This window comes from Galeopterus variegatus, unplaced genomic scaffold (assembly GCF_000696425.1).
Source record: "Galeopterus variegatus unplaced genomic scaffold, G_variegatus-3.0.2 Scaffold2405, whole genome shotgun sequence".
Lineage (NCBI taxonomy): Eukaryota > Metazoa > Chordata > Mammalia > Dermoptera > Cynocephalidae > Galeopterus > Galeopterus variegatus.
The window spans coordinates 113,640-134,936 of NW_007728516.1; the positions used below are offsets into that span (position 1 = coordinate 113,640).

The 21,297-nt window shown below is 54.7% G+C and overlaps 1 protein-coding gene across 2 annotated transcripts; it reads right to left on the bottom strand.

Moving 5' to 3' along the window:
- Positions 1-207: 207 nt before the first annotated feature.
- Positions 208-20,991, bottom strand: LIMK1 (LIM domain kinase 1). Of its 2 annotated transcripts, XM_008581615.1 has the most exons (15): positions 20,929-20,991; positions 17,785-17,923; positions 17,360-17,469; positions 15,844-16,050; positions 11,028-11,133; positions 10,752-10,918; positions 9,383-9,566; positions 8,489-8,575; positions 8,152-8,283; positions 6,532-6,591; positions 6,236-6,301; positions 3,697-3,853; positions 2,068-2,123; positions 1,648-1,805; positions 208-1,554 (listed from the first exon to the last, which is right to left on the bottom strand). In XM_008581615.1, the coding sequence occupies exons 1-15, from the start codon at positions 20,973-20,975 to the stop codon at positions 1,392-1,394; spliced, it is 1,839 nt and encodes a 612-aa protein (XP_008579837.1). In that variant the 5' UTR covers positions 20,976-20,991; the 3' UTR covers positions 208-1,391. The 2 variants fall into 2 exon arrangements, with proteins under 2 accessions (XP_008579837.1, XP_008579838.1); XM_008581616.1 differs by lacking the exons at positions 208-1,554; positions 1,648-1,805; positions 2,068-2,123 and adding an exon at positions 2,350-2,664.
- Between the last annotated feature and the right edge of the window lie 306 nt (positions 20,992-21,297).

The following is a 21,297-nucleotide window of genomic DNA, read 5'->3' on the forward strand; positions in this document are numbered from 1 at the left end:
CCTGCCCACCCACTCCTGTCTTATCAGACTTTTTTTTAATATAAAGATGACTGGTAAGGGGATCTTAACCCTTGACTTGGTGTTGTCAGCACCAGGCTCTCCCAAGTGAGCCACGGGCTGGCCCTTCTCGTCAGACTTCTAAGTCCTCTCTTGTCTCGACTATTTCCTTGGGGCCCCCAGACAACACTCAGCAACGCAGGCCCTGGGTGGGGAGTACAGAATGTAGTTTATTGTTCTGCATCTGGGGCTTCTTCCTTAAACATCACGGTTCCTGGATGGAGGCGAGTGGGTCCTGCCTCCCTAAATTGTGGTCCCACGGGCCTCTTGGGATTGTGTTCCAGGTTCAAAGTGCACTGAGAAAGCTTCACAGTTTTAATACTTCCTAGATGCTCAACTGAGGCAAAGTGACAAAATGGCCCTCCTACCCCACCCGCCAAAAAAATAAAACCCCAAGCTCCCAGCAGCTGCTGCTGCAGCCATATGAAAAAATAATACAAACTCTTTTTAAAAAATAGATTACACAGAAAGAACCCAGAGGACAGAGGGGCATGAGGAGGGGCCGAGGCTGCTGCAGCCACTGGCAAGAGACGCGGGGGAGAGGCGGGAGGGGGGCTGAGATGAACTTCGGGCTGGGTGCTTGTGGCCGCTCGCCCTGTCTGCTCTGCCCGACCTCCCTCTGCCTGGGCTGCACTCCCAGCAGCTCTGGCTCAGGCACCAAGGCTCCCCTCTCCCGCAAGGGACCCCTCTGCACCCTGAGGCCTGGTACCTACTTCTCACTAAAGTGGCTTTGACAAACAAACAAAAAAGACCCAAAGCAAGAGAAAGGGCTGTTGCCTAGCCCATGGGGACTTCTGTTCTGCAGGGTCAGACCTCTCTCTGCTCTGGGCATTTGGGCAATTATCAATACCTGTTGCTACCTAGACAACCCCTAGGGGTAATGAGCCCGACTCCCCATGTGGCTCCTGGGAACGCAGACTCCTGGGAACTTGGCCTCCCCTTCACACACGCCCTCCACGCACCCTGCATGACAGGGCATGGTTCGGAGGCTGCCTTCCAGCCGCCCTGGGGGAGCTGCAGACGGGCAGCATGCGCAGGACGGCTGGTGGTGAGTGGACTGGGCGCCACTCTCAGGGCCCTCCAGCTCATGCAAGGGGAAGCGAGGGGCGGAGGCCCCACCAAGACAGGTGAGGCAGGGCAGAGTGACAGTGTGCACGCAGCTGGGCCAGCACTGGGGCTGGGGCACAGGAGGGTGGGGGTGCCAGCTGCAGGGTGGGAGAAGGCAAGTCAGGGCCTGCTCTGGCCAAGGCCCCACCCCTGGCCACCTCCTGCAGAGGAATCTGGTGAGGGTAGATTCTCCAGAGGTGGGGACGGGGCAGCTGGGTGGGCCAGACTCAGTCGGGGACCTCTGGGTGGGCAGGCAGTCCACTGTCACCACGCCGGTAGGTCTCCCAGAAGCCCCTGTCCAGCTGCTCCAGCTGTGGGCCCAGTGGCAGGTGGCCGGCCAAGTGCATGCGGAGGGTCTCCAGCCAGTGTTCCAGCTTCACGAAGGAAGGCCTGGGTGACAGGTGGGGTGGATAGTGGGTCTGGCTCTCATGGGAGCGGCCCCACCCCCAAGGCTGCCCCAGGCCGAGGCCCCACCTGACTCACCTCTTCTCAGGGTCCAGATCGCAGCAGCGCACAGTAATGGGGAAGAAGCTCGGGGGGCAGTTTGGGGGGCAGTAGCGGTCCAGGAAGCCTCTAACATTGAGGCCAAAGTCCATGGTGCGGGGCAGGTAGTCGGGGTCTGCATTCACCCGCCCAATGATCTGTCCAGCACAAGGCCAGCAGTTATTTGGGGGGGGGCCCTCAGCAGCCTGGAGGTCTGGGCACTGTCCAGGTGGTTTGAGGGCAGGGGACACTGGGACTGGCCCCAGGCTGACCACCACAACCCCCCGGGGCCAGGCCATCCCCTTGCTCTGGGCAGCCCTGTCCCCAGGAGCCCTCTGGCCCATGGCTCCTGCAGATTCCAGCCTGCAGCCTGGGAGCATGAGGGTGGAGAGGAGCTGCTGCTGCCCACCCCAGACCTACCTCGCACAGGACAATGCCAAAGGAAAACACATCCACCTTCTCGTCATAGCTGCGTCCTGCGCAGAGAGACCATTGTCAGCAGGTGAAGCTGGGCCAGGGACCGAAGGCCACCAGAGCTTAGGCTCTGCTCCCACCCCACCAGGTGAGAGCGACCCTTGGGGAGGCCTGAGGGGTGAGGATGAAAGCTCTGGGCAGGGAGCTCCAGCCCAGCTCAGTCACTGACCAGCAGCGTGACCCGGGCACGGACTCTGTGGTGGCCCTAACAGACAACCATGCCAAATCTCTGGAACCTGTGGACGCTACTTTATTGGGAAAAAAAAGTCTTTGTAGATGTGACTAAGTTAAGGATCTTGATGAGACAGTCCTGGACGACCTGAGCGGGCTCTAAATGTCATCACAAATGCCCTTCTGAGAGAAAGAAGTCATGCGGAAGAGGAGCTGTTCACGTGAGGACCGAGGCACAGACTGCAGTGACACAGCCACTAGCCTAGACATGCGAGACAATTAGCAGCCATAAGAGGCAAGGGACTCCCACCTGCAGTCCCTGGGACAGGGGAAGTGCAGCTCTGCGGGACTTCAGACTTTTGGCCTCCAAAACTGTGAGAATAAATTTCTGTTGTTTTAAACTACCAAGTTTGTAATAATTTCATTGGTTACGGCAGCCTCAGTTTCCTCATTCGTAAAATGGAAATAATACCATCTACCTACTGATGTTAACAGCAATCTGTACCGTTGCTCTCGTTTCCTGAACGCCAGCAAGGCAGCAACAGTGTAAAAGCCTTACCTGATCCTCACACAACCCCTATTTAAGTCTGTTTGACAGGTTAAGTTATTGGGGGGCTATGCTGACCACATTACCTTTGGCCAGTGCTGCTGCTCAGTTGCTCTGAAGCTATGTTTGTGCATCACCTGCTGGGGAAGGACTTTATAACCTGTAGACTGGGCAGACATAGGACCACTGATAACAAAGATATGAAGTGGGGGACAGAGGACCTGCGGGAGGCAGAATCATGGCCCTCAAAGACGTCCATGTCCCAATCCCTGGGACCTGTATATGTGCTACTTTACATGGGACTCTGCAGGTGGGATTAAGTTCAGGGTCTTCAGACAGAGAGATTATCCTGGATTATCCAGATGGGCCTAATGTCATCACAAGGGTCCTTCTCAGTGGGAGTCAGGAGGGGCAGAATTGGGAAGGAGACGTGACCGTGGACGCAGAGGTCCGACAGGACAGAAGATGCTACACTGCTCGCCCTGAGGATGCAGGTGGGCCTAGGGCCACAAGCCAAGAAAGGAGGCGGCCTCCAGGGGCTGCAAGAGGCCAAGAAGCAGATCTGCGCCCCAGCCCCCGGCCCCCAGAGCCTCCAGAAGGAGTGCAGCCCGGCTGACGCTTGGTTTTAGCCCAGTGAGACTGGTGTGTGTTTCTCACCTGCAGAACCATATGATAGTTTGTTATTTAAGCCACGGAGTGTGGCAATGTGTTACAGCAGCCATAGGAAACTAACACAGTCCTAAGGAGAAAGCTGGGGGGCCAAGGAAGTTGGGAGAAGCCAGGGGAGTAGCCTCCCCGGGAGGGTGTGGGGCCATCCCCGAAACCTGGGGGGCTGGTAGGTCGGCCCGCCCACTCACCGTGGATCATCTCGGGGGCCATCCAGTAGGGGTTGCCTACCACAGTATACCGCTTCTTGCGGTCTGGCTTCTTGAGGCTTCGCAGGTCCTCGGGCTGAGTCTTCTCATCAACCATGAGCCGTGCCAGCCCGAAGTCGGCCACCACCACATTCTTGTTCTGGGAAGATGGGGCACGGTTGCACTGAGACATGACCCTAGCACTCCCTGCCCAGCCTGCCCCTTGCCAGGACCCCACACCAACCAACAGACAGCCCAGAGAACACACCTGAATCCTGGAGGCCAGGGCAGGGACCCCCACCTTGCCCAAACCCCTCTGCTCTTTGCAAACGCAGCTGCCTAAAGCACCTGAAAACGCCGGCCTGGCTCCACTCCCCACACCTGGGTTGGGCCCTCTGTACTTGCCCCACCTGCTCCCCCCAACCATCCCAGTGCCCCCACTCCTCCCTCTTCCAAGTACTTTCTCCACCTCATCAGGGCACTAGCACTGCCTCATCTTGGAAAGGAAAACAGGAATTCTGATTACAGACCCAGGTCCTACATGTGGCATGTCACAGATTTTATCTTTAATTCTCCCAAAGACCCAGTGAGGTGTATGTTATTTTTAACCCCATTTTTTTTTTAAATCTGATGAGATGACTCAGGCCTAGAGAGGTTTTGAAAGCTGCCCAAGGCCACCCTGCTGGAAAGTGACAGAGCTCAGACTCAAACCCAGCACTCGGTGCCCCTGGCTCTTGTGACTAAGGTGTGTGGGAGCCTCCAGGGCCCACTGGAACCCCGCAGAGTGAAGTGCTGTCTGCTGTGTCTGCTCTGCAAGACAGGGAAACCAGGGGTGCTCCTGAGAGACGAGGGGAGGGATGGGGACAAACACTGGGCATCAGTGCAAGGCAGGGAGCTGGACACGTCCTCCATGGGGCTTGGGGTGGGGCCTGCTTGGGGCTTGGTGTCCAGGGCCCTGGTGGCCCGGCTCCACTGGGCAGCCCCAGGGTTGGCCAGTGTTACCTGGGCACCAAGGAGAGGGTGAGGAGGCAGGCCCTGGCCAGTTGGGATCAGGACCAGGCTCACCCTGAAGGGAAGAACCCTGTGCTGCCTCTGGGATTGATGCAAGCCAGGACAATCACCTGGAGAAGACACCACAGGGACTGTGCATGGGGCAGGGGCTGGATTGCCCCTCTCCTCTGAGTTCTTTCTGTGTAATCTATTTTTTAAAAAGAGATGGTCTCTGCTGTAGGATCAAGAACCCTGCCCTGGCCCTGCCCACCACACTGCCTTGGGCTGCAGTGACTCCCTGCTTGGTAGTGTGAGCAGACTCCCAGGGAGGCCTGGGCCATCCAGCCTTGCCTACCTCTCTGTACTCATTACCCACCGCTTCCCACAGCCTGGAGGCTCCTGGAGCTCCCAGGACACTCACAGAGGCTTTGACCCCCACCCCACAGCAAGTGGTATGGCACTTCCTGAGTGTCCATGTGACATTCTTCCTGTGCTGAGTTCACTCGGCAAACGCCTATCTGGGGAACCTCCTCCTCTGGGACTGGATCTCAACCTTCCTGTAGTGTGATGAATGGTGTCCTCCCTGCCCCCCAAATTCATGTCCACCTGGAACCCCAGAATGCAACCTTATTTGGAATAGGGCCTTTACAGATGCAATTAGTTAAGACAAGGTTATACTGGATTAGAGTGGGTCCTAAATCCAGTTATTGTGTCCTTATAAGAGGACACACAGACACACAGACACCGACACATACAGACACAGACACACACACACACACAGGGAAGGAAGCCATGTAAAGACAGAGGCAGAGACTGGAGTGACACGGCCACAACTCAAGGAACACTAGGGATGGCCAGCCGCCAGGAGAGAGGCACGGGACAGATGACCCCTCATAGCCTCCAGAAGAAACCAACATTGCCAACACCTTGATTTTGGAATTCAGGCTTTCTGAATTCTGAGAGATTAAATTTCTGTTGCCTTAAGCCATCCAGTTTGTGGCACTTTGTTACGGCAGCCCTCGGAAACAAACATGCTGCCTCTCCTGCTAGGCACGGCTACTCCCTCCTCTGCCTTCTGTAGTCCCCTCAGTCACCAACCCTCAGACCCCTCGCTCCCTGACTTTACCTCCCCACTTAAAGATATCCTCCCAAAGCCTCCTCTTTCAGGAACCCTGCCCTGACCACCCCACCCACACACCTAAGCCCTCCCAACTGTAGGTGCTACCTGGCACAGCCAATGGCCACTCCGCCATGGGCTGTCCTCTGAATACCACTATCCTGGCCCATTACAGTTTCCGTGTCACTTTCGCCTTCATCGACTTATTAGACCCTACTAAAAGCCATCAGAGGCTTGGGGCCGCACAGTGAGTAAATGACAGAGCCAGGATTTGTACCCAGGTCTGCTGCCTCCTGACCTTGAACTGCCTCTTGACCCTGAACTGGAGTGAGGGAGGCAAGCCAGGGAGCTGCAGTTCAGGGAAAGCCCTGACACTAGGCGTATGGTGGCCCTGCTCTCCCCCCTGCCCCCACCCCTGGGGGCCCAGCCACTCACCTCACGCACCAGGCAGTTGTGGGAGTTGAGGTCCCTGTGGATGATGTTCATAGAGTGGAGGTAGGCCTGGGACAAGGGGGGTGGAGGTCAAGAGCAGCTGCACCGCAGGGCCCTGGCCCCCGGGGACCTCCACCTTCCCTCCCACCCCAGCAGGCCGGTTGGGGTACTCTTCCTACTGGCCATTCCCCCCTGCCCTCTTCCAAAGCCTCCTGTGGGCTCCGTCTCTAAGTTCCTCGTGGGATCATAGGTTAGCGGTCAAGTGCTTCTGAGCGGGGCTGGGTGGCCGGCGCACTCACCATCCCTGAGGCGATGTCCTTGGCAAAGCTCACCCTCTGGCTCCACGGGTACTGGCTGTCCTGGGGGTGGACAGAGAATGGCTGGCATGGAGGCAGCAGCGGCAGGACAGTCATGGGAGAGACAGCAGGAGGGGCAAGTGTCCCAGGGTCTGGTGGCCCCTGCTCACTTCTGCTTTTAAGGGGTATGTGTGAACAACTCAAAAATGCCATTACAGAACTGACTTCATATGCTAAAGGGGAGTATTCCTCTACAATTCCCAATCTGCTTCTTCTCAGAAAAAAAGTGTACTGGATTGAATAATGTCCCCCAAAACTCGCTGAAGCTCAAATTGTGTCCTCCAAGTTTTATGTATTAGAAACTTAGCCCCCACTGTGTCTGTTAAGAGGGTGGGAAATCCTATTATGGTAATTGAAAGGTGGAGCCTCGAAGAGGTGATTGGATTGTAGGACCATGCAGTAGTGAATGGATTAAAATGGTCAAGGGCGTAGTTCTGAGGGCTCTAAAAGAAGAGGAGAGTCTGTCTTGGTCTCTCTGTTCTCTCTGCTTCCACCATCTTGCAATGGGAGACCCCTGGGTCACTGTCACCACCACCAGATGGACTTTGGACTTCCCAGCCTCAGAAACAGTAAGCAAATAAATTTTGTTTTCTTTCTAAATCACCCAGTTTCAGGTATTTTGTTATAAGCAGCATAAGCGGACAAATACAAAAAGCTATATTTATCTTCTATAAGATCCCATCCTTTTAAGTTTTTAAAAAATCTGGACCTACTTTCACAGGCAGACAGTAATAGAAGGGTCAGTGAGGTCACCTGCAGAGTGCCTGCCCCGAGTCACGCCAGGAGTTCGGGGCCTTGGTCTCAAAGCATTTGGGGAGACGCCTCATTCTCTAACTCTGTCCCCTTGGAGACCTCGAGCAAGAGGTTTGGAGTGTCAGAACAGATTAGATTCAGAGGTGCAGGGAAGAGGCCTGAGATCTGCATCACTCCTGATCGCAGAATCCCTTCTGGGAAGTTGCAACTATCAGGAGCCCATGGGGCCCACACTCTGGGAAATACCAGGTAATCCAACCTGAGGAAATGAGGACTCAGGGGCTCCAGGAGGGAACGAGACCTCGTGCGCTCAGGGTGACACCAAAATGGGGCTGGAAGCCAGGCCTGGCTCCTGGGGCAGGGTCTGGCACGAGCACACCAGGTGGCTTCCCTCCAAGTACCTGACTCTTGAAGGTGGATTTATCATCTTAAAACCTCACAGAAAGTTCTGAATTTTATGGAATATGCTAAATACTCAAAATGATTTAGCTTTGCCAGAGGCTGTACACAAGGGCCCACCACAGATGGGTAGGTGGAAGGTGCTTCTGCTCGGTGTTTGACCTGTCACAGGTGTGGCAGGGCCCAAGCCCCACAGGATGGCCAGTTGGAAACAGCCTTCCACCCCCTCTAGGCCCCAGCTTTTTCCCAGCTTCAGATGAAGTCAGTTGCTCCCCATTTGATTCAGAATCAGGGTTGAGAGGGTCTTTGAGACCCTTGAGGCCAATCCCCACTGAAGAGATGAGGAGACTGATGCCTGGAGAGGGAGCTGCCTTGCCACGCGGTGGGCAGGGGATTCTGCTGGGTACTCACCATGCTCTTGATGATGCCCCAGAGGGTGCCCCCCTTGATGTACTCGGTGATGAAGTTGAGCCTCTTGTCCTTGTACAGCACCCCGATGAACTTGAGCACATTGGGGTGCTCCAGGCAACGCATGACCTTCACCTGGTGGGTACAAACAGGCTGGGCCCGGGGCTCCTCCTCCCCCTACCCTCCCCACACCTGGCCAGCCGTGCTCTTTGCTTGGGCTGCTGCCACCCCCGGCGAGGCCCTCCTAGCAGACACTTTCTCTTCTTTCACATGTGGTTCCACCCATGACTCCGGCCACCCCTCTCATGGGTCCAGAGGGGTGACGGTTCCACTCACTGACCTCCTTGAGGAACGTCCTCTGGGTCTCCTCGTCAAATCGGATCAACTCCTTCATTACCATCACCTCGCCAGTCTCACGGTGCGTCACCTGTGTGGGGGACACCGAGGCATGAAGACCCAGGACAGACAGAGGATCTGCTCTAAGCTCCCCTCCTAGGAAGCCCCCTCCCCACCCCAGGACTGCTGGGGAGATACGTGGACAGCTTCAGGTGCTTCAGACATCTCATGATGCTCCCAGACACGTGAGGGAGTGGGAAAGGCTAATCCCTTGACAGATGTGGAAACTGAGTCTCTGAGAGGTTTCCTAACAAGGCCCAAGATCACCCGGTAGGCAGGGAAAGGAGCACTGGAACTTAGGTTTGGATCCCCTGACCCTGGGCCTTTACTCTGCTGGTCTGTCTCCTCGAGGTCAAATTGCACCTCAACCAGGGACTCCGCACCTGGCAGGGGGCCAGGGACAGGTGCAGAGGCATCTGGCTAGCCTGGCCTGCACTTTCTGTATAATCCCAATCCTTCCAGCATGGGACAGCCTGTGTCCCTGTCTGAGGAGAGTGTGAAGCGGGTAAGCAGACCACAGGCCATGGCTGGCATCAGGTCAGCATGGGGCCCCAGGGAGGGGCACTCAGGGTCAGTCTGGCTTCCCTGCCCTCCCATCTCCCACCCCAAGGAGCCACCTTCCACCAACTCCTGCATGTAAGGTTTTAGGTCTATCTGCAGTAGGTCCCCTCCGCCTAACCAGCTCAAGGAGACCCAGGTGGAGGGGGGAGCACTGGCCAGGGAGTCTAGGAGCCAGATCCCCCTTCCACTGTGGACTCCTGGAGGGTACTGGTGGGGGAGGAAGGAGTACTGAGGAGTCTCACCCAGACTGCCCCCGCCCACCCCGCATGCCCTGTACCTTGATGGCCTGGCCGAAGCAGCCCTTGCCCAACACCTCCCCATGGATGAGGTCTGATGGCCGGAAGATGCGGTGTGGCCGAGAGACCACACGGAGGGACTCAGAGCGACCTAGATCCTTGCACTGGGAGGCTGGAGAGGCCAGCGAGCCGGCACCTGGAGACCTGTCGATGCTGCAGCTCCTCCTGGGGAGGCACACAGTCCCCAGTGCCATGGAGGTGGGGGCAGCACCTGGCCAGGGCCCTGCCCCCTTTCTCCTCCCCACCTGTTGTGCCCCCATCAGTGCTGGTTTATATAGTCACCCCTGGTCAGGGACAGGGTGGGACAGCTCAGTCCTCCTGGGGCTGCCCGCTCCTCCTGGAACCCCACCTCCCGTCCCAGCCTTGTCCTGGTGCCAATGCCCAGTTTTCCCCAGTTCTGCTCTGTCTTCCAGTTTGAGGTCCACTATCATGCAGATGCCCTCAGTGGGAATGTCTGCCCTTGGCATCCTCTGCTTGTGGCCCTGGGTCAGACGCTTTGTCCTCCAGCACATGGTCTCAGACTTTACAGGACAGAGGCAGACACCCTACCTAAGATGCCCATAACTTCACCACATAGGCAGTCCCACAGCGTGGCCTGAACTACAGACAAACGCAGGTGAGGAGGGAACACGTGCCTTTTTAACATTTTGATTTCTTAGAGCAAGGGCTGTCACCCCAGAAGGTGTCTCCTGAAACTTCACCAGGAGTCCCAAGCAGGTCCCATCGTTTAAGTGCAGTGAGGACCAGGCTGCCTCTGCATTTCTTCATCCTGTCCTCCTTCTTCCTCCTCCCCAGGTTCAAGAGAATATGGGACCCTCGGCACCTGCTGCCTGGACTTCTGCAGTGGCCGGCTAGCTGTCTCTGGCCAGGAATGCCTCCACCCCAAGTCCCTCCTGCACAGTGGACCAGAGTGGTCTGTATGAAATATATGACTTTGCTGCATCACCCCTTCAGGGGGGCCCGTGATGGGGGGACAAAGTCCAAAGACCCCTCCACATCAGACACCTTGCCATTAGCTTGTGCCTCAGAGCCTAGCCCTCCCGTCCCCCTATGCTCCCGTCATCCTGACCTAGTCGCTGGCTGCTCTCTATGAAGCCGGGAGGCTGGCCCACCCTGAGAGGGCTCTGTAATTCCCCAGCCAGGGGCACTGCTGCCCCTCGCTTCCTGCTTCTCACCACCCTTCCTCTTCAGAGTGCTCAGCACCCCCACGCTGGGCTGCTAGTTTGCAGGGCTGGCTCCCCTATGAAACTGCGAGCTAGTGAAGGTGGGGCCCGTCCCATGGCCTGGGCCCATCCCATGGCCCAGCCCCAGTGAAATCACCTAGATAAGCCAAGGAGCAGGCTGACTTACAAGACAGGCTTATGCCGGGCAGAGCTGCCCACCTCCCCACTGGGAGTGTGCACTGGGGAGCCCAGAGGGCTGGGCTCAGGCCCCAGCCCATGGCCCAGGGTGTCATGGGGGTCATGCTCAAGGGTCAGCTGGAGGAGGCGGCTGGTTTCCTGGATGAGCAGATCAATCTGAGGAGAGCAGGTGTGTGAACAGGTGAGTCAGTTGTGGTGGTTATGTAGGTGGGGTCAGGCATGAAGGCGTTCCTTCCAGTCCTGCCCCCAGACGCAGGATCCATACCTCATCCAGGGGCACGTTCCGGATGGGCGTGCCATTGATTTCTAGGATCCGGTCTCCGACGTGGATGGAATTCTTCACATCTGGGCTCATGCAGCCCGGGTCCACTCTGTGGGTAGAGCAGTGGTCAGACCAGTGCCCACCTGTCCCCTGCAGCCCCAACAGGAAACCAAAGGGAAGGGGACCAGATCAGGGGTGAGGGGGCAAATGACTCCATGTGATTGGGAGGTGGCAGCTATCCAGAACACTGTGCTCTGGTTTGGCGGGATGAATTCTGTAATCAATTACTGATGTCTGTCGTAGGCGTGGCACTGGAGAAATGTGACTGGCCCGCGGGTGTCTGCAACCCCAACTAGAGGTTTGGTTGCTCCCATTCAACAGAACGTCGTCTCCACCATGGAGGACAGACCTGTCCTTCCAGCTGCCTGGTATGCTTGGGACAGACGAGTGCCACGAGATGGGTCCTCAAAGGGTCCAGATCCACTGGCTTTCTACCTGACTCCCAACCCGCCCTGCAAGAGGCCAAAGCTCCCACTGCTCCTGAACTGGCAGGAGGGGCTAGAGCCCACCTGGTGCCACAGCTGCAGGGTGGACACTGGAATGACACCTCCAATTAGTTGGCCATAAGCTAATTCACAAAACGGCCAATTTGCCAAATTTACTTGCTTCTACAACCCTCTGGTGCTTAGTTACCTGGTTTTCATTTTGTTTCATGAAAGCTCTTTAAGGCCTGTTCACTTTGTCTCCACCCTACCTCCCCGAGATGGGGAAGTGGGGAGAGGCAGACAGGAGATAGAGAGCTTTAAAACAGCTTCATGAAAAGTCTTCATCATCAAGAGTGTATTCTCACACGGGGGAGAAGCTTTTCCTTACAGGAGAAAGCCAGCTAAATAAGCCAGTGGAGGGAAGACCAGAGTTAGAACATCACCATTTTGCAGCCATCACAGTAATAATTGCTACAGGCGAGAATCTTTGATGGATGCTAAAACCATTTGATGAAAGGTTGTTGGGGAACAGGATATTTATAGACTCAAATCTCACAAATGGTGTATTGATTACAAAGAGAGAAACAAAGCCTTTACAGTAGAGGACATAAACCAAGTAATCAATATTAATATCCCCAAAGGGGATAATGACATCATGTGTCCCCCGGCAAGATGCACCTGGAAGGACACAGCCTCATTTCGGTGGTTTCAGGCCAAAAAGGCAGAACCGAAATCTAACGAGGAGGAAACACCAATTACACCCAAATGGAGGGACATCCTATTTAACCACTGGTCTATATGCTTCACAATGTCAAGGTCATGAAGACAATGAAAAACTGAGGAACTGTTACAGATTAAAAGAGACTAGAGAGATGTGATGGTTCACTACAATGTATGATCATAGACTGGGTCCTGGATCAGGGGAAATTGCCATAAAGAACAGTATTGAGACAATTGGCAAAATTTGAATATGGACTGTGTATTAAATAGCATCAGTGTTGAAGTTCCTAAATGTGAAAACAACAATGTAAGAGAACACCCTTGTTTTCAGAAGAATGGCTAAAGTATTTGGTGTGTGTGGGGGATCAATGATGCCTGCGACTCACTCTCAAATGATTAACAACAATGTGTACATATATGTGCATGTACAAATAAAAGTAAGTCACTTTATATTATACTACTTATATCTTAGTAGGTATATTTGTACATGTATATATATATATATATACACATATAAAGATAGACACATGTATGAGGGTACTTCAAAAAGTTCATGGAACAACAGAACTAAAAGATAATACAAATCTTTCCATGAACTTTTTGAAGACCACTCTTATACCCTCCACCTAAATGTGGCAAAAAGTTAAAATTGGCGAACCTAGGTGAAGGATGAATAGGTATTCAACGTACTTAATATTTTGGCAATTTTTCTCTAAGTTAAAAAAATTTCAAGATAAAAAGTTGAAAAAACAAAGAATACATTTTCGTTGATACAGGCTTTGCACGGATATAGCCTTAAAACTATATTCCTTAGATTCTCTCTCCTCTCCCTCAGTCTCCTGCTAAAGCAGCAGGGGGCTGGGGCCCAGAAAATCTTTCCTTAAAATGCTGCTATAAACCACATGAAAAGCGGTCAGCTAAAACTAGTTTAAAACAGGCAAGTAAATCTGGTCAGTGGCCTTTGGGGGAGCTGGGCTGCTTCCAAGAAGGGCGTGGCTCTTTGCAGAAGTTGTTGAGAAACCAGATGTTGGCTGGAAAGAATGCTCATCCAGTGAGGCTGGCAGGGAGGAGTTGTCATTGAGTCTCTTCCTTCCTAAAATTCTGCCCGGTTTTCAGGGACCGGCTGGGGCCTCTGCCTCTGGGGACACCTACCTCTCATGGCCCTTTGGTAAGAGCCCTTGGTCTGGGAGTTTCCTCGTCTCCCTCCCTGGCCTGTCTGCTCACTTGTGAATAGAAACAGCTGCTGGCCTGGCTGATGTCAAGATGGGGGGTGGAGACCCAGCGTAGAGGCCAGCATCAGCTTCCTTCCCCAGGACCACCTGCCCTTCTCACCTGTGCCGAGGTGTGGTGCCTACTACCTGCCAGGTGTACGAGAAATGCTCGCTGAATCAAATGGAAGCTGGCACTTGGCTCCCATGCCCAGAAGTGGGGATATTTAAAACTACTTCTCAAGAAGTCAACGAAGGCTTGAGAGACATCTTAGAAGGCTCCCAGGTATCCAACTCACTTGTTTTCAGACAGACCCCAAAGTCAAGGGAAGAGAAAGGAGCTGCTCAAAGTCACACAGTGTGTTAGCAGCTGGGCTGGCCCTTTAATCTGTAGTCCTTCTTGCATCTCAGATGTTTTTTACATGCTACATAATTTTCTTTAGGGATAATCTGCTAGTATCAAATCTCGGTTGCCTGTCTTAACATGTCTTTATTTTACCTTTACTCTTTTTTTTTTTTTTTTTTTTTTTTTTCCATGTCCGGCAACGGATCGCAACCCTCAGTGTTGCCCCCATACCGGACCGGGGACCGGCAACGGGAGCGCAACCCTCGGCGTTGCCCCCGCGCCTCGCTCAGCCAGTGAGCGGGAACCGGTCTGTATATGGGATCCGAACCCTCGGGTGGGAGCGCCGCCGCGCTTCCCAAGCAGCGCACTTATCCAGTGCGCCACCGGGCCGGCCCTTACCTTTACTCTTGAAGGATATTTTCTTTTTCTTTTTTTTTTCTTTCTTAAAGAATATTTTCATAAAATAGAGAATTCTAGGTTGATGGTTATTTTTGCTCATTACATTAAAAACAGTATTTCACTGATTTCTGGCTTCCATTTTTTCTACTGAGAAATCAGCTGTTAATCTAATTGTCTTCGGAGGTAATTCTGTCTTTTTTTCCATGGCTACTCTTAAGGTCTTTTCTTTTGCTTTTGGTGGAGTACAGTTTCACTAGAGGTGTCCATGTGTAGATTTCTTATTTTGCTGTTTGGGATTTACTGGACTTGAGTCTGTGGATCAGTGTCTTTCATCAGTTCTGCGAAGTTCTGAGCCATGAATATCTTCAAATCTTGCCTCTCTCCCATTTTCTGTCTCTTCTCCTTCTGGAGCTCCAAGCAGATGATTATTAGATCTTCTCACTCCGTCCTCCATGTGTTTTTACCTCTCTTTCACAGTTTTCAACATTTCATCTATTTCTCTCTTTGGTTGTCTTGGTTGTTTTAAACTCCACTCTACCATTAAACCCTTGCAATGAGATTTTCATTTTAATAATTATATGTTTCATTTCTAGGGGTTCTATTTGGTTCTTTTCCAAATTTGCTCTTCACTCATTTTTAAGCATCTCTTACTTATTAAAACATACTGGGCATAACTGTCTTCCACTGTTTTGGCCCACTCCTGTGTCTGCAGGTTCTGCAGCCTTCCTGCTGGCTGCTGCTCACAATGCCTTGCCACCTCAAACATTCAGTGATTCTGACTGAACTGCTCATCTTGCTTGCAACACTCATCTCAGCAAGTTTTTTTTTTTTGGTAGTTGGTAGGTACAGGGATCTGAACCCTTGACCTTGGTGTTATAACAACATGCTCTCACAAAGTGAGCTAACCAGCCAGCCCTTATCTCAGTAAATTCAATAAAACCTGCAGGTGGGTTTTTCCAGAAAGGATCCGTGCCTGACTCTCTCACCACCAACTGGGAACCACTTTAAACTGAACCTTTGCAAGTTTGTCCTGAGGTTTTTTGAACCAGCCAGGCATACGAGTTTGGTTTAGAAATCTGAGTTTGTGAATTCTCTGGGAAGATCCTCCCCACCCCTACCTTGCATTCAGGTTCAAAGCAGACAGTTTATTTTGTAGTTCTGAGAGGGTGGTGGGGCGGGTGGCGGGTGGCGGGTGGCTTATGGAAGGTGTGGTCTATTTCTTGTTCACTCTCACCCTGAGTGCCCTTTGTTCCAGCTTTCTGGGGGAGAAGTCAGTTCTCTCATTAAACTAGCTTTCTTGGGCCCAGGCATAAAAAGACTTGACAACGGAAGCAAGTTAGCTTTGCTCTCAAGGCACAGCTGCCTTCAGTGTCCTGCTGACAGACCTGGGTTCCCTCCTTCATTCATTCCTGACCTGGTTGCTCCTCTTTCTTATTGGATCATACATGAACTAAAGAATGTTCTTATATTTTATCTGGCATTTATAATGGTTTCCAGAGGAATGACCAGACCAGGCACTGGTATACCAGGTTATCAAAGCTGAGCTCCATCTGCACCCATATGCTCACCCATTCTCAGGGACCCTGGTCCTGGAGTCTGCCACCCACCACATCAATGGCCACAGCCATACAAGCTGTGGCCTCACCAGGCTGGCCACTCACCCCTGGACGCGGACGGTGTGGGAGTGCTCTGTGCCACAGCCTGGCGGGCCGTGAGGGGGGTCGATGGAGACCGAGAGGCCACGTTTGCCATGAGCTGAGGCTGGGATGGACACGAAGGTGACTGTGTGGGGCAGGTGAGAGCCAGGGGAGTCAGGCAGGATCTGCTTGATGACGGGGGTCACCACGGTCTGGCAGTAGCAGTGTCCGCTGCAAGAGCCGGCAGCAGTGGGGACCCAAAGAGTGGGAAGAAAACGGTGTCAAGACATTCACCAGCATCAGCACTCCCTTCAAGCCCCCAGCCTCTTTTCTATTCCCCTCCTTCCTTTCCTCCTCCCTGAAGGGATGGACTTAGCTGACTGATGGCCCTGGGAGCAGGAACTGAGCATGCCAGTCAGCCCTCATCCCTCTTTGGGGCTCCGTCATTCTGGGTTTGTCTATGTCTGTGATGCTGTAAGATGGCCAAGACAAGGCCTGGGGATAAATCCAGTTCAGGAGGAAGTCATTAAAAGTCCATTTGGGATCAAGCCATTCTGTCCTCTAATCCAGCTTTATCGGTGTTGTAAAAGAAAGAATTTGTCTGGTCTTTGTCCATGGCTCCTGGGAAGGAGCCTCTAAATCTTTGGAACAGGAGCATCTTTTGTTATTCATGAGCCCCTCAGACTATGCCTGAGTTTATGTGAGACGACTCAGCTGGGGTCTGGTCACCATGTGATTAGAGGGTTGGGGCTTTCAGCCAGCCCAATCTCCAAGGAGGGGGCTAGGGACTGAGTTTAATCATGTGGCCCATGATTCAATCAGTCATGACCACATCATGAAACCCCAATAAAAACTCTGGATGCTGAAGCTCAGTGAGGCTTCCTGGTTGGTGAACACATTGATGTGCCAGGGAGGGAGGGAGGTGTCTCTTCACTTGGCTGGTCCTGAGCTGTCCCTCTTATTTATTTATTATTTTTTTTGCTACTGGCCAGTATGGGGATTCAAACCCTTGACCCTGATGTTATTAACACTGTGCTCTAACCAGGCCAGGCCTGAGCTATCTCCTTTGTAATAAAGCTGCAATCCTAAGTGTAGGGCTTTCTTGAGTTCTGTGAGTCGCTTAGCAAATCATCGAACTTGACGGGGTTGTGGGAACCCCTAAATCTGTAGTTAGTTGGTCAGAAGTGTGAGTGGCCTGGGGATCCTTGAGCTTGCAGGTGGTGTCTGAAGTGAGGGCAGTCTTGCTGGGGACTGTGTCCTTAACTTGTGGAGTCTGCGCCAACTCTGACGGCTAGTGCAAGAGCTGCATGGCAGTTACACACCAGTAAGAAAGCTGATGATTGAGGCTTTGTCAGTCTGATTCCTGTGTCTTATTTCTCAATCATTTCTACACTGAGGAGGGAAGGGAAGCATTCACATGTGTCCTCTCAAACCTCACCCCATGGCAAGGGCAAAGGCCTTGGGTGTGGGAGAACCAGTGCCCTTGCAGACCTGTGATACAGGTGGCACCCCAGGCTTAGACAGGGGCCCAGGCACTCACCAGTACAGCTTGGAGTGCTCCACCAGTGTGTAGGTGTCCCCGTCACCAATGAAGGTCCCACACGTGAGGCAGATGAAGCACTCGGGGTGGTACTTCAGCTCCCCAGCCACCTGGTGGGGGTAAAGGGGACAACCCAGCTCAGCAGCCCCTTCAGCTGCCATAGCTCCTCCCCTCCACCCCTCTCAGAAGGGCAGCCCCAAACAAGCTGTAGGGACCTGGCTGGCCCGTGGCCAAGCTCCTGGACATTAGCTGGTACTGCAGAAAGGGGGCTGAGGGATACAGACATGCAATCAGGCTCAAGAAGCATGGGGAGATCAGAGAACCAGTGAAAAGATGAACAAGAGATGACAGAAGAGAGACCTGGGGCAGTGCCACCATGAGGACACACCCCAGGGGAGGAGTGAGAGTGGGGGAAGGGTGCTCACCATGACCAGACCCTTGGTGATGTGCTCCGAGCACCCGTGGCAAGACTCGCCATAGCGGGCCCAGTAGTCCTTCTTGCAGAAGAGCTGCCCATCCTTCTCGTAGTACTGGTGTGAAAGGGAGGCACTGCATTCACAGCACCTGTGAGGATGGGGGACGGACTGAGGACGGCCCACGCCACCCCCTTCCCTACACCTGGGCCTTGCCCTAGTCTATGGACACCTCTTTTAAGAATTAGAAAGAGGTGTGCCCTCTGGGCAGCAGCAGGCTGGCACCTGGGCACAGGGCTTGGGAAGTGGAGCCAGGGATGGATTTAGCCCCTCACGGCTCTTCAACCGGATGCCTCTGTGCAGTGCACAGCCCGCACAACTGCCCACGACAGATCTGCACCCAGAGCTTCTGGGCCACCCGGGTTGGGGGGGGGGGTTCACATCTGACCCCTGACCATTGTCATGCAAGGAAGATGGCCAAGGAAGGGCAGGCGACTTGCTCCTGTCACCCTCAGGTGGAGGTGGAGGGAGGAACAGAATCTGGGAGCCCAGGACTCAGGTGGTGGGTGGAGAGATCTGTGGGTCCCACTCTTCTAGTGGGTGTCCTCCTTCTCCCCACTTCCCCTGGCCATGTGCAGGCAGCTCAGGCCAGGCACTGTGGGTGGCAGTGACTTTCATGTTTTCTTGGTTAAATTTACCTAATCCTCATAGGCAACCATGAGGCAGGTATGGCTATCCTCTTTTTAGAGGTAATGAGCTTCAGAAAGTCTAACCTGCCCAAGGCCCCACAGACGGGTGCCACAGGCCCCACAAAGCTACTCCCTGTTCCACTAAGATACAAGGGAGGAGTTCAGCTCAGTATGGACAAGCCAGGATTGCAGTCAGACACAGGATCTCCTGGTTTCCTAGACCTCAGCAACCCTACAGGTGCTGCCAGTCACAAGATGAAGGGGGCTTAGGGGACAGCTCGGCATATCCCCCCACCCTCCCTCAGGAAAGCAGCCACACTGTATGGAGCAGAATCCCCAGATGTGTGGGTCAAGACTGGGGTCCCCCTGCCCCATCACTAGGGGATACCAGGGAGGCCTGGCTGGTGGGGCCTCTGAAAGGCTGATGCGGAGAAATGACATCCTGGCCTCCAGATGCTGCACCACAGGCCAAGAGCTAGACCTACAAGCCTGGCTTCTTTCTACCCAAGCATGCCGGTGGGGTGACCAGTGCCCTGCTCAGCCATGATGAGCGGAGGGATCCTCCAGTGAGCTCACAAGGCATGAACCCCTCTGGGTTTTGGAGAGCCCGAGGCAGGGTCTTGGTGTCATGGGTATGTCTGGGCCAGAGCACACACCCATGCAGAGAATAGGCTGGGGGCTCCATGCAGCTCTGCTCAGGGTCACACAGGGACAGGGGGACCCAGGCTCTCTCTGCAGGGCAATAATCCAGCAGAGAGGTCAGGTGGGTACTGGGAATGGGTGAGACAGACCTTCCCCCAGGGTGGCAGGGAACCCTCTGCCATTCTGGGGCCACATATGGGACCACTCACCAACTCCTTATTAATCTACTGGAACTAAGGAAAGGGAGGACATCAGCAAGGAGCTGGTGGGACACTGTCCCTTTAAGAGGATCCAGCTGGTTCCCCATTGTCCGTAGCCTGAGGGGAGGGGCTGGGGCCAGGGAGCACAAACACCAGGGTTCAGAAGCACGTGGGTGGGGGTGCATCCAGGAAGGCAGGCCTGATGAGCTCCCCCGATGGGGGTGGGAGTGCGGGAGGAGGGCCTCAGGGAAGGGGCAGCAGGCTGGGATCCAGGACGTCATGGCCGTTGCCCCCCATGCTCTGGCAACAGCCAAGAGCAGGAGCCTGGTAGGGGGCAGGGTCTCACTGTGGGCTGGGAGGCCACAATGGGGGAGGTCCCCAGACCACCTCTATGGGCTCTAACCTACCTGGAGGTTTCCAGTGACTCGCTTTGCGCCTTTCCACCCACCACACACGGTTTCGGTCACAAAAATGTCGTAGGTGTCTCCCCATCACTCCCGGGTGGGTGGGTGGGGGCTCAGAACAGCTGCCCCCCTCCTGGGGAGGGGCTGCTCTTCTGCCTGGAAACTCCTACTCCTCCCGCACATTCATCTCTGCTGCCACTCTCAGCCGCAGCCAGGGAAGGCCCAGTGATGACTCATTCACTCAAGGGCCACCACTTCCTTGAAGTCTGCTGTGTGGCCCCCTCCCCGCCCCCATGCAGCTGCATCACCAGCCTAGGCCTGCCCACCAGACTCTGCTATTAACCTGTGGGCTCCCGGAGGCCCTAGGCCAGGCACCCCTAGGGCTCGTCCCAGAAAGGAGCACGGGGCTTCCTGTGGGCAGCCTGCTCCTGCTGTCACCTGCAGCTGCCCCAGGGCACCAGCGCTGCCTCCATCCCAGGCTGGGGCTCACTGGCAGAGGCTCAGTGGCTGACCTTTGCAGATGGAAGGCACACAGGTGCCCCGGACCCTGTCCAGCCCCTCACCCCTCAGGTCCCCATCCAGCCAGAAGCCAGAGGAGGCAGGTGGGGTAGGAAAGGCCTGACTCTTCGGAGTGCCCCACACAGGCCACCTGTCTCCATACAAGATGTCAAGAGAGCTATGCCAGGTACTGAGGGTGTGCAGTGCTGGCCCAGGGCCAGCCAGAGAGGAATTCCTTGAGCGTCATCCTCTGGTCCCCCTACAGGGAACCCCTCTTCGAGAGCAAGAGTGACAGAATCGAGAGCAAGAGCGACGGAAGACAAAGCCAGGGGCCAACAGGAGGGAGGAAGGTGCTGGGAGGGCAGGAAAGGGGTGCTCTGGAGCAGAGGAGGCTGGGCTGGGAGACAACGGTCACCTCTGCAATGATGGGTGTGAAGTGTCCCTCCCATGGGTGCCTCCCACCCAGGGCCACATCCCTGGACCCGAGGGGTGAAGAAAGAGCAAATGAAGGACTAGCCTCATGCAAGACTGTACCAGAAGGGCCAGAAGTCTCGGCAGCGGCCTGTTCCCCACCGAAGGTCAACCGACAGAGACCAAGGAGTTTCAGTTCTGCCCCACAGCCCGGCCCCATGTGGGTCTGTCCCAGTTTTCTCCAGTGCCAGCCCTCACCCCAGGGGCCCTGCCTGAGGCCTGGGACAGGTGGGGAGGGGACTCTCCACTTACTTAGCCCCTCTGAGGAAGCGGCTTCTCTTCAATGCTGAGGCCAGCATCCTCTGCAGGGGGCCCTGGAGCCTAGGGGAGCACGGGGCGGCCTGACCAGCTGCTTCCCCATCCTACTGTGGGGGTTCAGGATTGGAGGCTGCTGAGGGTGGGGCTAATGTGGCCACACTACATGGGAGGAGGACGCAGCAGTGTGGGTGCAAGAGGACTTGGTCTGAGCCTGTGGCAGGAAGCAGCTTAGGTGCCTTCTGCTTGGGTTTCGGTGCAGGTGGGGAGGGACAGACCTAGGCTCTGACCCCAGGCGGTGAGGCTGTGGCCAGCACTCCACCCTCAGTCCTGCACCCTGCCCCTCCCCACAGGCACCCCGCATGC

Coding starts and splice junctions, on each gene's coding strand:
- LIMK1 (XM_008581615.1), bottom strand. CDS start 20,975: ATGCTGGCCTCAGCATTGAAGAGAAGCCGCTTCCTCAGAGGGGCTAA. Junction 16,051..17,359: donor GAGCACTCCAAGCTGTACTG/GTGAGTGCCTGG, acceptor CGGCTCTTGCAG/CGGACACTGCTACTGCCAGA. Junction 3,854..6,235: donor ACAACTGCCTGGTGCGTGAG/GTGAGTGGCTGG, acceptor CCATCTTCCCAG/AACAAGAATGTGGTGGTGGC.